The sequence below is a fragment of the Dendrobates tinctorius genome, unplaced genomic scaffold, assembly GCF_039654945.1.
Source record: "Dendrobates tinctorius isolate UK_male_01 unplaced genomic scaffold, ASM3965494v1 ptg000160l, whole genome shotgun sequence".
Classification (NCBI taxonomy): domain Eukaryota; kingdom Metazoa; phylum Chordata; class Amphibia; order Anura; family Dendrobatidae; genus Dendrobates; species Dendrobates tinctorius.
Genome location: NW_027361827.1, coordinates 15,572,700 through 15,588,738, shown reverse-complemented (window position 1 = coordinate 15,588,738; position 16,039 = coordinate 15,572,700). Strand labels below are relative to the sequence as shown.

Genomic DNA, 16,039 nt, shown 5'->3' with positions numbered 1-16,039 from the left:
GTTTGAAGACTGAACTGAGGGATTTACGGGAGGAGAGGTTGGCGGATAGTGGGGGTTGAAGTGGCCTCTTTTATTGGTCACTCTCGTCTCTCCAGATGCTATTGATCTTGGGGTTTTGCTTACTCTGAGGGGTAGGGGTAGGGGAGTACTAATATCTGGGGGGATCGGGCTTCTTTCGCATTTATATATTTTCTTTTTGATAAACTTCTCTGTTAGATGTTGAGGTATTCGCAATGCTGGGAAGAAGAAGGATTCTGGGTTCAGTAATGACAAATACTATGAATGGGAGAGGAGGGAGGGGGTGCTATATGTTGGCTCAACTACTGACCAAGAAGGCCTTGTCTGGGTGAGTTGGGTAACAAATTAACGAGGGATAGGCTATGTATAATTCTTAATTAAATGGCTGAGGGGGAATAGCGGAGCCAGGAGCATCACAGAAAAAATGGGAGTGCAGAGACGTTTGTAAAGGGGGGGATAGTTGAGGGGTTGTTAGTTGTTAATGGTTACAGAAAGGGTAGATGGGTACAGGGAATGCAACGGCATAAACGTACTGAACGCCTGAAAGAAGCACAACACCACACATATGTAAGACCACATGGCGACTTGAAATATCTGAGGAATTGGGATAATGGTTAAAATAGTGACATGGAATGTGAAAGGATTGAAGTCACCACATAAACGTATGATGATATTGAGGCACCTCAAAAGATTGAAAGTGGATATAGCATTATTACAGGAGACACACTTACCCCAGGGAGATTTCTTTCGTATGCAGAAATTATGGGTGGGAAAAGTAGTTGGGTCAGGCTCCGTGGGACGCAAGGCAGGGGTGATGATTTTGATCAACAAAAATTTCAACCACACGATAGTGTCTCAGACCAATGACGAAGAAGGGAGGTATATCCACATCAAGCTTTCCAGTCCACAGGGAGAATTTGGTATACATAACATATATGCCCCCAATAATGAACAAACTTCTTTTTTTAATTTCATCACTCAGGAATTGGAAAAGGATACAGAGCTCAAAAGGGTGGTTGGAGGGGACTTTAATGCGGTGGTTTCAAGGGGGGAAGACAAGAGATATAGTAGGGATGATGGTAGACCGATTAGGGAGGTTAAAGGTTTAATGACCAAGCTTTTGGAGGACACAAATCTGAAAGATAGCTGGAGATTGCATCATCCAAATGACCGGGAGTACACTCACTATTCACATCCTCATGAAGCGTGGTCCAGGATTGACTACATCTTGGTTGACCAACTTCTGATGCATAGGGTTAGAGATGTGGTTATTGAAGATATGGTGATATCGGATCACAGCCCAGTGCTTTTAGACATCACTGATATAATACAGAGGGGGACAGATTATCTGTGGAGGTTCCCGTCGTTTTTGCTTAGAGATAAGGAATTTGCCAAAACTCTGATCGAATGGTGGGATGATTATAGCAGAACTAATAGTGAACATGCGGAGGATGTAATGTTGTTCTGGGAAACTGCAAAAACAGTACTGAGACCAAGATTGATGGAACACGTAGCTAAACTTAGAAAGCATACTCATAAACAATATCAAGATGCAAGTGAGGCCCTCAGAGAGAAATACGCGTGGTACTTAGCAAACAAGACACAAAGTGCGAAAGAGGAGTGGAAGGCAGCGAGACAGGAATTTCACTCTTGGGCGGGGAAAAGAGAGGATATGATACGATCACAACAGGAAGTTGATCGACACAAATTTGGCAATAAAGCGGGGAAATTATTGGCCAATCTGGCGAAAGGACGACGACCAATGACCTTGATAACTAATATGACTAGACCTGACGGGAGCAAATCCTCAAAGCCAAAGGAGATTACAGAGATTTTGGGGAAGTATTATGCGAAATTATATAGCAGGGGGGATGAGACGGGTGACAGGGGAAGTGATCTGTTGGGAAAAATAAAACTTTCGCAAATAAATTCGGAAGAGCTGTCTAGATTGAATGCGGAAATAACAATAGAAGAAGTACAGTCGGTAATAAGGGATTTGAACGTACACAAGGCAACGGGACCCGACGGGTTCAATGGGGAATTTTATAAGAAATGAGAGAGCAGATAGCGCCGGTTTTGACTAGAATGTATAATAAAATACTGGGAGGATGTGGAATTTCGGGACATCTCAACACTGCGTACATAAAATTGATACCCAAGGGTGATAAGTATTTAGACAATCCAGCAAATTATAGGCCAATTTCATTAATAAATCAGGATCTTAAAATCTTGGCCAAATTGATGGCAAATAGGTTGGTGGAGATAATACCAAATTTAATTTCACCGGCACAATCGGGGTTTGTTAAAGGGAGAGCGGCGGTGACAAATGTGCGGAGGGCCATGTTGGTAATGGATGCTATTAGACACAGGGATCTTCGAAAGGAGGAGTGTCCAGCCATGGTCACGCTTGATGCTGAAAAAGCGTTCGACAGCGTGGGGTGGACATGGCTGGAGACGGTACTAGATAATATGGGGATAGAGGGTGCTTTTCGTACATTTATAGGAGTATTATACGCGAATCCTCAGGCGAGGGTGGCGACACCCGGGTTCCTGTTGCAGTCTTTCCCATTGAGCAAAGGGACTAGACAGGGATGTCCACTGTCACCTCTCCTGTTTAACCTTGCCATTGAGCCATTGTCTCGACTGTTAAATGAAGGAGATTGTTTCGAAGGTATTAGTATTGGGAAGGAACGACTGCACTCAGCACTATTTGCGGATGATATCATATTATTCATGAACAATCCTCAGAGGGACCTACCAAAAGTGATAAAACAGATAGAGGAGTTCGGGAGCTTGTCAGGTTTTAAACTGAACAGAACAAAGTGTGAAATACTATTTCTCTGTGGGCAAAAGATGCCACTAATGGTAGCAGATGGAACAAGGGGGGAAATCTGTGGGATACCAATAGCAAAATCACATCTTAAATATCTAGGTATACAGATGGGATGTACCTCAGCATCGATATATGAATTAAACTACAAACCTTTGATACAGAAAATAGAACGGGAATTGAAGATGTGGGAAGGGCTACCGTTATCTTTGCTAGGTAGAAATCATCTCTTGAAAATGATGTGTTTCCCAAAGTTACTCTACCCAATGCAGACCATCCCCATGTTGTTGAAACACACAGACATAAATAGATTGAATAAAGCATTTTCGACATTCCTATGGAGGGGGAAAAGACCGAGAATTAAAACGGAAAAATTGATGCAATCTTTGGAGCAAGGAGGCATTAAATTGTCAAATATTAGAGGGTATAATTTGGCATGCCTGATGAGGCACACCATAGACTGGTTGAGGAAGACAAATGGGCATTCTGACATACGTTTGGAGAGTGAGTTTTGTAAACCCTGGGATTTAGGGGCACTATTGCACACGTCATTGGCCAACATGCCAAGGAATATTAAACACTCACTGGTATGTAGAGATACGGTGATGGCCTGGAAAGCAGTGAGGAAAAAATTCAAGTTGTCTTGGAGAATATCCAAACATCTTGATATATGGAGGTTCCCAGATTTCCCAGCGGGAAGGGACAACAAACTATTTTCAGAATGGAGGAACAAGGGGATAAAAAGGGCGACAGATCTAATACATGAGGCGGAGAATAGATGGCTGACATACCAGGAAATCGTGACAAAATACGGACTATCCACATTTCAATTCCTCCAATACAAACAGGTAGAAAAGGGGCTAATGTCACAACTGAGGGATGTTAGAATGGAACAGGGGACGAATGACTTGGACAGAATTATTATGAAAGACCGACATGAGAATTCTATCTCCGCATTATATAAAGCTCTGAGGGAGGTTTTGACTCCAATATGCCCAGAACAAGTCTGGAGAGCATGGGCAAGACAACTGGGTGACTCTGAAGCAGGGGATAAGATATTACAGGGGTGGATGAAGATGAGGAAGGAGGTGATTAATGAAGGTTGGAGGGACACTCAATATAGATTGATGCATAGAGCAATCTATGGTTTTAACATCCCAAATACACAACAGATAAACAGAGTGACTCAGTGCCCCAAATGTAAATTGCCAAAAACAGACCTATTCCATGGGATTTGGCAATGCCCAGAGAGCCAGAAATTCTGGAAAAGATTGCAAACATTTATGCAAATAGTGGGGAGGGTGGAAATTGAAATGGATCCATTGGTGTGGATCTTTCATTATAGGAACAAGGAACAGGTAGTAAGAGGAGGGGAGGACCAGAGGCCCAAATTACCAAAATTGTTTCATGGGGTGTCTATGATAGGTAAGAGGGCTTTACTGTCCAAATGGCTTGAGGGAAATGTGCCGTCGGTGGAAGAGGTGATGGGACAGATTAAATCTTTACTCAGAATCGAACAGCTGGAGGCGGAAAGGAACAAGGAGGGCCTGACGGGTAAATTCTTTAAAAAATGGAGGCATTTCATAGTAATACAATGTGATGAAGAGGAAATAAGGAGAATAGTAAGGCCCTTTAAATATACAGAATGGTACCTACTGGAAGACATCCAAAACAATTTGGGGAAACTGAAGGTGGCTAATGAAGGTGAGGTGTAAGGTCCTGGTTGGGACAGGAGTTAAAAAGGAAAAATGTGTGGTGATATTCTACAGAGGCGATGCTTGCAATCTGTGTTTTACAAGGGGTCTAGACATAACGTGTGCGAAGTTGCTAGGGGAGATCACTGAAAATGTAAGAGGAAGAGGGTTTGTTTAGGGGAGGGTTGGAAGGGAGGATGATAGGCTGAGTTATTGTCTGTTTATTGGAAAAATGACTTGTCATGTGAAATGAAGCAATGTCTATGAAAATTTGAAATAAAATTTGTGTTTTAAAAAAAAATACAGAAGTAGAAAACCTCAGTAAAAATACATCAAAATGAACTATACTTACTTGTTCTCTTCACTTGGCTACGCAGTACAGAGCCTCTGGCCATGCTCTTGGTCTTAGGTAACAAGTGGCCACCATGTGAGAAGTCGTGCTGTGTTACTGGCATCTTAGCTCCTACCGGTAAGCAATGATGTCACGAATACAGCCCCTAATCTCAGTGGCCACTGATCACAAAATGGCCATTTAAAAACACGAAAATATTCCTTTTTATTTGTTTAGACACAACTATCAAACCTAAGATACCTTTTACTCAATGAAATTCAATTTTGTTGACCAAGAGAAACCATGGACAGTAGTTAACTATATAAGATGCATTTCTTCGCCACTTCTGTGAGTGATTTATTTTGAATTTATACTGTTATGTTGGCTAAAACGTTTCTTTTATCTTTGCTGAGCAGAAAATATATTAATTGAACCAGCGTTAGGACTGAAGAACATAAAATGAAGATGAAGCTGAAAGATGGAAGTAAAGACAGAAAACTTTAAGAAAGGTAAAGTGCTAACCGAATTCAGAAGGGTGAGATTTGGGGAATTTTAGAATAATGTTCATAACGCACAGTGGCTGTAAATGAAATGAATGTTATATATTTATAGCATGATTTATTACATTTGTTCTCTACAGGATACTATGGAGATTGGTGGGCTACCACTTGAACTCTGGCGATTGATTTTAGCATACTTGCCATTGCGTGACCTCGGACGATGTGGCTTGGTCTGCAGGTCATGGCATGACCTTATAATCAGTCTGGACAATACCAGATGGCGACAACTATGCTTGGGGTGCGCAGAATGTAGACATCCCAATTGGCCTATCAAGCCTGAAGAAGAACCAAGGTCATGGAGAGAAGCTTTCAAACAGCATTATGTAGCTTCCAGAACCTGGACTAAGAATGCTCAGGACTTGGAGTCCTCCAACTGCTTATATCTGTTTAGGAGAAAGAAGGATAGAAGGGTTCTCCATGTTGGTTATGGCTGTGAGTTTGAAAACCTCAGGACTGCCGTAGCATCAGCTAACATTTATGACCGGATTATCCTCCAACCAGGTGTCTATGAAGAGCAAAATGAGATTATTCTAAAAGTTCCTGTAGAGATCATGGGCCAAGGAAAGCTTGGAGATGTGGCTTTACTTGTCTGCATTGACCAACAGTGTCCTACTTCTCGACTATGCAATTTGGTTTTTATGCCTGCTTGGTTCACACCAATAATGTTTAAGGTGAGAATAATTTTAAATGTGTAAAAAAAAAACAAAAAACATTTCACGTATTCTCTGGGTTCATTTGACCTCGCATCAACAGAGCAACTTTATCTCTTCTGGTGTGCTCTGTTGAAGGGCGTCACAGCTAATGTCATGCTGATTGACAGCCGGCTCCCCGCAGCTAGAAGCCAGCTGTCAATACTCGTCAACAGAGAATACCAGAAGAGAAAGAGCTGCTCTGTTGATGTGAGGACAGAGCATCACTGTCTGAGTCTGGAGAGATGTCGCAGGTAGGTAGATATCTGCAGGTAAGTTCTTAGTCTCCTGAATAAAGGAAAAAAAAAGCCCAAAGTCCCGTTGATGAGAGAAACACTTTTTATTTTTTTGCAGCTCATTATCTAGGAGTCCAACTACTTCTGCTGTCTAGCAGTGGTAGTCGAACATGCACAGTGCTTACAAGTTCTTTTCTACTGAGCTTGTATGCGCTTCTTTATAGCTGACCAGGATAACTGGAGCACCTAATTTTGGCCAGCTTCTGTGTAATGCTTATATTTGTCTCCTAGGCAGTGAACTGTAAACTAAAGAAAAGGAGTGTTTAATATTTCAAAAATGGCTGTTAATATATACACACACATATATATGTTCTTAGCAAGCACAAACAAACAATAACCATATATGAAGATGAGAATAACCATTTTAAAGGGAATCTGTCACCAGGTTTTTGCCACTTAATTTGAGAGCAGCATAATGTAGAGACAGAGATCCTGATTTCAGCAGTGTGTCATTTATTGGGCTGCTTGCTGTTGCTTTGATAACATCACTGTTATAAGCAGGAGATTATCCCTAGAGGACTAGTAAACCTGCTGCCAGTTTCTGGAAGACACCTTCTTCAAGCAGTGGTACAGGTAGAAGTCGGTATCGTTCAAGAAAAACATGATTTTCATGGAGGATGTCACGTCACCGCCGCCCGTGTTCCATCCGACAAACCGGGCCACCGCACCCCGGCGTGTTCCCGTCGGTGCCTCAGCTCCTCTGCCGGGGCTTGCGGGGTCCCGACGGGCACGCGCACTTCCTCTCTGAACCTGTCGCCTCTCCTGCTGGTAAGGAGGACTCTGACCCGGAAGCTCCTCCCCACTCTCCTACATCAGGCCGTCGCTCCCTAGTGACGTTGCCTGATCGTCATTGGAACTTCCCTGTGACTCTGGCCCCACACTTGCTGGCGTTCTCTCCTGATCCCTCTGCGCGGCGCCTGCCTACCTACACCTAGCGCTGTTATCTTCTCTCTCCTGTGTCTGCAGTGGGACAATCCTACCCTGGTCCAGTCTCCTGTTTTCCTGCCATCCTACCCTGGTCCAGTCTCCTGTGTTCCTGCCGTCCTACCCTGGTCCAGTCTCCTGTGTTCCTGCTGTCCTACCTTGGTCCAGTCTCCTGTGTTCCTGCCGTCCTACCCGGTTCCAGTCTCCTCTGTTCCTGCCGTCCTACCCTGGTCCCGTCTCCGGTGCTCGTGCCATCATACCCCGGTCCAGTATCCTGTCTCCTGGCCGCTCTACCCTGTGTCTTCGGCTGTCTGGGTACCAACTGCCGCGGTAATAGTCTTCCCTGGGCCTGTCCCTAACACTCGCTGTATAGGGGGTGGTCCACCTGGTCCACTCGCCCAGGGGAGGTTCGTTGCCGTGGTCCAGTGGGTTCACCCTCGGGCTCCCTAACAGTACGATCAGGCCATGAATCCCGCAGGTACCTCAGCAACCACCCAGAAGGAGCTGGCGGCCCTCCGAGACAATCAGGCCCGGATCATGACCTTCCTAAAATCTATGGAGTCCCGGTTATCGGCCCTCCAGCCCTCGGATCCCGGAAGTGCGTCGCAGCTGGCCAGTCTCCAGCAGGAGCTTGCCCAGCAACGCGATACCCAGGCTCATATCTGAAATTATATAGCTTCGGTGGATAACCGACTCCTTGCGCTCCAGTCTGCCGCGGCTGCCCCTGCCCAGGCCCCGTCTCCACATCCACCTCCCCGGTTAGCTAAGCCTCCGCGGTAAGGCGGAGACCCCCGATTATGCAGGGGGTTCCTCAATCAATGCCAATTGTACTTCGAATTGCTGCCTCACCAATATCCTACGGATAGTGCCAAGGTGGCCTTTGTGGTATCCCACTTGGAGGGTGAGGCATTGGCCTGGGTAAACCCTCTCTGGGAGTGGGATGATCCGGTGGTCTCCCAGCTCTCCACGTTCCTCGAGACCTTTCACAAGGTCTTTGACGAACCGGGACGCCTGGCCTCAACTACGGAGTCCCTTTTTAATCTTCGCCAGGGTACCCTTTCTGTAGGGCAATATGCTATCCAGTTTCGCGCCTTGTCCTCGGAGCTCGGCTGGAACAATGAGGCGTTGGTGGGAGCATTCTGGCGTGGCCTATCTCCTCGCATTAAGGATGAGCTAGCGGGTCGCGACACTCCCACGGCCCTGGAGGATATCATTTCCTTGGCGACGCGCATTGACTTGTGCTTCCAGAAGCGCTCCCGCGAGTCCGCCAGGGAGAGAAGATTTCTCCGCGTTTCCCTAGCCACCCGCAGTCCTTCCGTTCCGCGGTTTGCCTCTACCTCCGCTGTCCTGGCTTTGGAACCCATGCAGGTAGATCGCCTCAAACTGGCAGAGCAACGTCGCCAGGAGAGGTTCGACAAGGGTCTTTGTCTCTACTCCGGCAGCTCTTCCCATCTTCTGCGCTCATGTCCGGTGAGGCCGGGAAACGCCTCCACCTAGGACAGGTAAGAGAGGCCTTCCTAGGTGTTAGTGATACCTCTCCACCCTTGACTCTATCTGTCCTACTCAATCTGGGTACCTCCCGCGTGTCTGCTCTGGCTTACATTGATTCTGGAGCTGCCGGGAACTTCATCCAGCTCGAGGCGGTCGAAAAGTTGCGGATACCTATCAGATCCTTGGCGTCTCCTCAGCAGTTAGCTTCTGTCGACGGTGCTCCCCTGCGGGAGGTCGTTACATTGGTCACCGAAGAAGTGGAGTTACAAGTCGGAGCTCTACATCGGGAGAAGATAACCTTCCTGGTATTGCCCTCACTTTCTCACACGTTACTCTTAGGCCTCCCATGGTTAAGGACCCATGAACCCGTTCTTGATTGGCGATCCGGGGACATCCTTCGGTGGGGTCAGTCGTGCCACTCTTCGTGTCTCCTTCCTGTCCTGCCCATCAAGTCTCCTAGAACTCCTGTGGCGCCCGTGGGCTTGCCTTCAGCCTATTGGTCCTTTGCGGACGTTTTCAACAAGAAGGGTGCCGAATGCCTGCCACCCCATCGTCCCTATGACTGCTCCATCGACCTCGTTCCAGGCTCTTCTCCACCCCGGGGCCGAATTTATCCGTTGAACCCTCTGAAAACTCAAACCATGTCCGAGTACGTCCAGGAGGCCTTGGATAAAGGCTTTATTCGGAAGTCTACTTCACCCGCAGGTGCGGGCTTCTTTTTTGTGAAGAAGAAGGATGGGAGTCTTCACCCGTGCATCGACTATAGGGGCCTTAATGACATCACTATCAAGAACAAGTACCCGCTTCCTCTCATTCCTGAGCTGTTTGATCGGTTGCGGGGGGCACGAATCTTCACCAAACTGGACCTGCGTGGGGCCTACAATCTTATCCGCATTCGCTCTGGTGACGAATGGAAGACCGCGTTCAACACCAGGGACGGTCACTATGAATATTTGGTCATGCCCTTCGGCCTGTGCAATGCCCCCGCAGTGTTCCAAGAATTCATGAATGACATTTTCCGAGACCTCCTTTACTCTTGTGTGGTGGTGTATCTGGACGATATTCTCGTCTTTTCCTCGGATCTGGTGACCCATAGGAAGAGTGTTCGTCTGGTCCTCTCTCGCCTATGGGAGAATCACCTATATGCGAAACTGGAGAAATGCTCCTTTGAACAAACCTCTCTTCCGTTCCTGGGGTACATTGTTTCAGATTCTGGCCTAAGCATGGATCCACAGAAGGTGTCAGCCGTACTCAACTGGCCACAACCCATGGAGTCAAGGCAATCCAACGATTCCTGGGTTTTGCCAATTACTATCGGCAATTCATCCCCCATTTTTCTTCCTTGACTGCTCCCATCACCTCTCTGATCCGTAAGGGGGCCAACCCGCACGTTTGGTCTTCTGAGGCCGAGGAGTCCTTCCTAGCCCTAAAGCGAGCCTTTGCTTCTGCTCCAGTCCTTCACCGCCCAGAGACCAACAAACCTTTCATTTTGGAGGTGGACGCCTCTGCCATCGGCGTCGGAGCCGTACTCTCTCAGCGATCCCCTTCCGGGCATCTTGTCACCAGTGGCTTCTTCTCGAAAATGTTTTCTGCTCTGGAATGGAACTATTCTATTGGTGACAGGGAGCTTTTGGCCATCAAGATGGCATTGCAGGAATGGCGGTACCTTTTGGAAAGAGCGGTGCATCCTTTTAAAGTCTACACGGACCATAAAAATCTGGCTTACATCCGATCGGCACAAAGACTTAACCCACAACAAGCTAGATGGTCTTTGTTTTTCGCCCGTTTCGATTTCGAACTGCACTTCTGCCCGGGAAGGAAGAACCTTAAGGCTGACGCATTGTCCAGATCCTTTCTGGCCGTTGACTCCGAGGAGTCCCCTGCGCACATCCTGGATCCCTCCAAGATCATCACGGTGGCTCCTCTCAGCCTGTCTACCCTGCCACCGGGTAAGACCTTCGTCCCGGTAACCAACAGGAGACGAGTCTTGCATTGGGGCCATTCTTCTAAGATTGCAGGCCATGTGGGCTTGAAAAAGACTCTTCTTCTGGTCTCGCACTACTATTGGTGGCCTACTCTTCTCCAGGATGTTCGTAATTTTTTAGCCTGGTGTCCATCCTGTGCCAAAAACAAGGTCCCCAGGCAATTACCTTCTGGTCTCCTGCACCCGCTACCAGTCCTTTCGGCTCCCTGGCAGCACATTGCCATGGATTTCTTCACTGACCTGCCTCGTTCCTCTGGATATACGGTCATCTTAGTCATTGTGGACAGGTTCTCCAAGATGGCTCATTTCGTTCCCCTGTCTGGATTACCCTCGGCTCCTGAATTGGCGAAGATTTTTATCTACCATATTTTTCGTCTCCACGGCCTTCCCCAACGTATTGTCTCTGATAGAGGAGTCCAGTTCACCTTCCGATTTTGGAGGGCAAACTGCAAGTTTATGGACGTCACACTGGATTTCTCCTCTGCATATCACCCTCAAACTAACGGTCAAGCAGAGCATACCAACCAAATTTTGGTTAATTACCTCCGTCATTTTTCCAACGCTCACCAGAACGACTGGACATTGCGTGCAGCAGCCACCACAGCCTCCCTGACACTGTTCCGAGAGGTGTACTGTTTTCACTCCCTGTAGATCTCACATTTTATGAAGGACCACAGGTTCTCTATGGGGTTCAGATCAGGTGAACAAGGGGGCCATGTTAATATTTTTTCTTCTTTTAGACCTTTACTGGGCAGCCACGCTGTGGAGTATTTGGATGCATGTGATGGAGCATTGTCCTGCATGAAAATCATGTTTTTCTTGAACGATATCGACTTCTTCCTGTACCACTGCTTGAAGAAGGTGTCTTCCGTAAACTGGCAGTAGGTCTGGGAGTTGAGCTTCACTCCATCCTCAACCCGAAAAGGTCCCACAAGTTCATCTTTGATGATACCAGCCCATACCAGTACCCCACCTCCACCTTGCTGGAGTCGGAGTGAAGCTCTCTTCCCTTTACTGATCCAGCCTCGGGCCCATCCATCTGCACAATCAAGAGTCGCTCTCATTTCATCAGTCCATAAAACCTTAGAAAAATCAGTCTTAAGATATTTCTTGGCCCAGTCTTGACGTTTTATCTTATGTTTCTTGTTGAAAGGTGGTCGTTTTTCAGCCTTCCTTACCTTGGCCATGTCCCTGAGTATGGCACACCTTGAGCTTTTTGATACTCCAGTAACGTTGCAGCTCTGAAATATGGCAAAACTGGTGACAAATCACATCTTGGCAGCTTCACGCTTGATTTTCCTCAATTCATGGGCAGTTATTTTGCGCCTTTTTTTATCAACACGCTTCTTGCGACCCTGTTGGATATTTTCCATGAAGCGCTTGATTGTTCGGTGATCACGCTTCAAAAGTTTGGCAATTTCAAGACTGCTGCATCCCTCTGCAAGACATCTCACAATTTTTGACTTTTCAGAGTCCGTGAAATCTCTCTTCTGACCCATTTTGCCAAAGGAAAGGAAGTTGCCTAATAATTAAGCACACCTTATCTAGGATGTTGATGTCATTAGACCACACCCCTCCTCATTACAGAGATGCAAATCATCTGATTTACATAATTGGCAGTTGGCGTTCAAGCATATACAGCTTGGAGTAGGACAACATGTATAAAAAGGATGATGTGATCAAAATACTCATTTTCCTAATAATTCTGCACACAGTGTATACAGACAACATTTTTCTAATTTTGGTTCTAGACATTACCACAATGAATTTTAAACAAAACAATTCAGATGCAGTTGAAGTTCAGACTTTCAGCTTTCATTTGAGGGTATCCACATTAAAATGGGATGAAGGGTTTAGGAGATTCAGCTCCTTAACATGTGCCACCCTGTTTTTAAAGGGACCAATAGTAATTGGACAATTGACTCCAAGGCTATTTCATGGACAGGTGTGGGCAATCTTTTCGTTATGTCATTCTCAATTAAGCAGATAAAAGGCCTGGAGTTGATTTGAGGTGTGGTGCTTGTATTTGGAAGGTTTTGCTGTGAAGGAAACCAGCGGTCAAAGGAGCTCTCCATGCAGGTGAAACAAGCCATCCTTAAGCTGCAAAAACAGAAAAAACCAATCCGAGAAATTGCCACAACATTAGGAGTGGCAAAATCTACAGTTTGGTACATCCTGAGAAAGAAAGAAAGCACTGGTGAACTCATCAATGCAAAAAGACCTGGGCGCCCATGGAAGACAACAGTGGTGGATGATCGCAGAATAGTCTCCATGGTGAAGCGAAACCCCTTCACAACAGCCAACCAAGTGAACAACACTCTCCAGGAGGTAGGCGTATCAATATCCAAATATACCATAAAGAGAAGACTGCATGAAAGTAAATACAGAGGGTTCACTGCACGGTGCAAGCCACTCATAAGCATCAAGAATAAAAAGGCTAGACTGGACTTTGCTAAAAAAAACATCTAAAAAAGCCAGCACAGTTCTGGAAGAACATTCTTTGGACAGATGAAACCAAGATCAACCTCTACCAGAATGATGGAAAGAGAAAAGTATGGCGAAGGCGTGGTACAGCTCATGATCCAAAGCATACCACATCATCTGTAAAACACAGCGGAGGCAGTGTGATGACTTGGGCACGCATGACTGCCAGTGGCACTGGGTCACTAGTGTTTATTGATGATGTGACACAGGACAGAAGCAGCCGAATGAATTCTGAGGTATTCAGAGCCATACTGTGTGCTCAGATCCAGCCAAATGCAGCCAAACTGATTGGTCGTCGTTTCATACTACAGATGGACAATGACCCAAAACATAAAGCCAAAGCAACCCAGGAGTTTATTAACCCCTTCACCCGCAAGGGTGGTTTGCACGTTCATGACCGGGCCAATTTTTACAATTCTGACCACTGTACCTTTATGAGGTCATAACTCTGGAACGCTTCCATGGATCCCGGTGATTCTGACATTGTTTTCTCGTGACATATTGTACTTCATGTTAGTGGTAAAATTTAATTCAAATAACTTGCGTTTATTTGTGAGAAAAATGGAAATTTGGCGAAAATTTTGAAAATTTCGCAATTTTCCAACTTTGAATTTTTATGCCCTTAAATCACAGAGATACGGCACACAAAAAACTTGATAACTAACATTTCCCACATGTTTACTTTACATCAGCACAATTTTGGAACCAAAATTTTTTTTTGTTAGGAAGTTATAAGGGTTAAAAGTTGACCAGCGATTTCTCATTTTTACAACACCATTTTATTTTTACGGACCACATCACATTTGAAGCCACTTTGAGGGGTCTATATGATAGAAAATACCCAAAAGTGACACCATTCTAAAAACTGCACCCCTTAAGGTGCTCAAAACCACATTCAAGAAGTTTATTAACCCTTTAGGTGCGTCACAGGAATTTTTTTGAATATTTTAAAAAAAAATGAACATCTATTTTTCATAAAAAATACTTCAGGTTCAATTTTTTTTATTTTACCAAGGGTAACAGGAGAAATTGGACTGCAAAAGTTATTGTGCAATTTGTCCTGAGTACGCAGATACCTGATATGTGGGGGGCAACCACTGTTTCGGTGCATGGCTGAGCTTAGAATGGAAGGAGCGCCATTTGACTTTTTCAATGCAAAATTGGCTGGAATTCAGATCGGACGCCATGTCACGTTTGGAGAGTCCCTGATGTACCTAAACAGTGAAAACCCCCTACAAGTGACCCCATTTTGGAAACTAGACCCCCCAAGGAACTTATCTAGATATGTGGTGAGAACTTTGAACCCACAAGGGCTTTACAGAAGTTTATAACGTACAGCGGTACAATTAAAAAATCATATTTTTTCCACATAAATGATTTTTTCACCCCAATTTTTATTTTCCCAAGGGTAACAGGACCCTAAAAGTTATTGTGCAATTTGTCCTGAGTACGCTGATACCCCACATGTGGGGGTAAACCACTATTTGGGCGCATGGCAGAGCTCGGAAGGGAAGCAGCGCCATTTGACGTTTTTGGCTGGAATTGAGATCGGACACCATGTCGCGTTTGGAAAACCCCTGATGTACCAAAACAGTGGAAACCCCCCACAAATGACACCATTTTGGAAACTAGACCCCCTAAGGAACTTATCTAGAGGTGTGGTGAGAACTTTGAACCCCCATGGGCTTCACAGAAGTTTATAACATAAAGCCATACAATTAAAAAATCATATTTTTTCCACAAAAATGATCTTTTCACCCTCAATTCTTATTTTTCCAAGGGTAACAGGACCGTAAAAGTTATTGTGCAATTTGTCCTGAGTACGCTGATACCCCGCATGTGGGGGTAAACCACTATTTGGGCGCATGGCAGAGCTCGGAAGGGAAGCAGCGCCATTTGACGTTTTTGGCTGGAATTGAGATCGGACACCATGTCGCGTTTGGAAAACTCCTGATGTACCAAAACAGTGGAAACCCCCCACAAATGACACCATTTTGGAAACTAGACCCCCTAAGGAACTTATCTAGATGTGTGGTGAGCACTTTGACCCCCCCAGTGCTTCACAGAAGTTTATAATGCCCGGGCGTGAAAATAAAAAATTCGTATTTTTTCCACAAACATGATCTTTTAGTCACCATTTTTTTATTTTCCCAAGGGTACCAGGAGAAATTGGACCCCAAAAGTTGTTGTCCAATTTGTCCTGAGTATGCTGATACCCTATATGTGGGAGAAAACTACTGTATGGGCACACGTCGGGGCTCGGAAGGGAAGTAGTGACGTTTTGGAATGCAGACTTTGATGGAATGGTCTGCGGGTGTCATGTTGCCTTTGGAGAGCCCCTAATGTACCTAAACAGTGGAAACCCCCCACAAATGACACCATTTTGTAAACTAGACCCCCCAAGGAACTTATCTAGATGTGTGGTGAGCACTTTGAACCCCCCCAGTGCTTCACAGAAGTTTATAACGCCCGGGCGTGAAAATAAAAAATTCGTATTTTTTCCACAAACATGATCTTTTAGTCACCATTTTTTTATTTTCCCAAGGGTACCAGGAGAAATTGGACCCCAAAAGTTGTCCAATTTGTCCTGAGTATGCTGATACCCCATATGTGGGAGAAAACTACTGTATGGGCACACGTCGGGGCTCGGAAGGGAAGTAGTAACGTTTTGGAATGCAGACTTTGATGGAATGGTCTGCGGGTGTCATGTTGCCTTTGGAGAGCCCCTAATGTACCTA

The 16,039-nt window shown here is 45.5% G+C and overlaps 1 protein-coding gene across 2 annotated transcripts in view; it reads left to right on the top strand.

Moving 5' to 3' along the window:
• FBXO10 (F-box protein 10) overlaps positions 1 to 16,039 on the top strand; it is a 199,492-nt gene that overhangs the window by 22,126 nt on the left and 161,327 nt on the right. For both annotated transcript variants that reach the window (XM_073549669.1, XM_073549668.1), the window contains exons 2-3: positions 5,290 to 5,382; positions 5,514 to 6,104. In XM_073549669.1, the coding sequence (XP_073405770.1) occupies positions 5,520 to 6,104 (585 nt within the window). In that variant the 5' untranslated portion in view covers positions 5,290 to 5,382; positions 5,514 to 5,519. The remainder of the gene's footprint in view (positions 1 to 5,289; positions 5,383 to 5,513; positions 6,105 to 16,039) is intronic.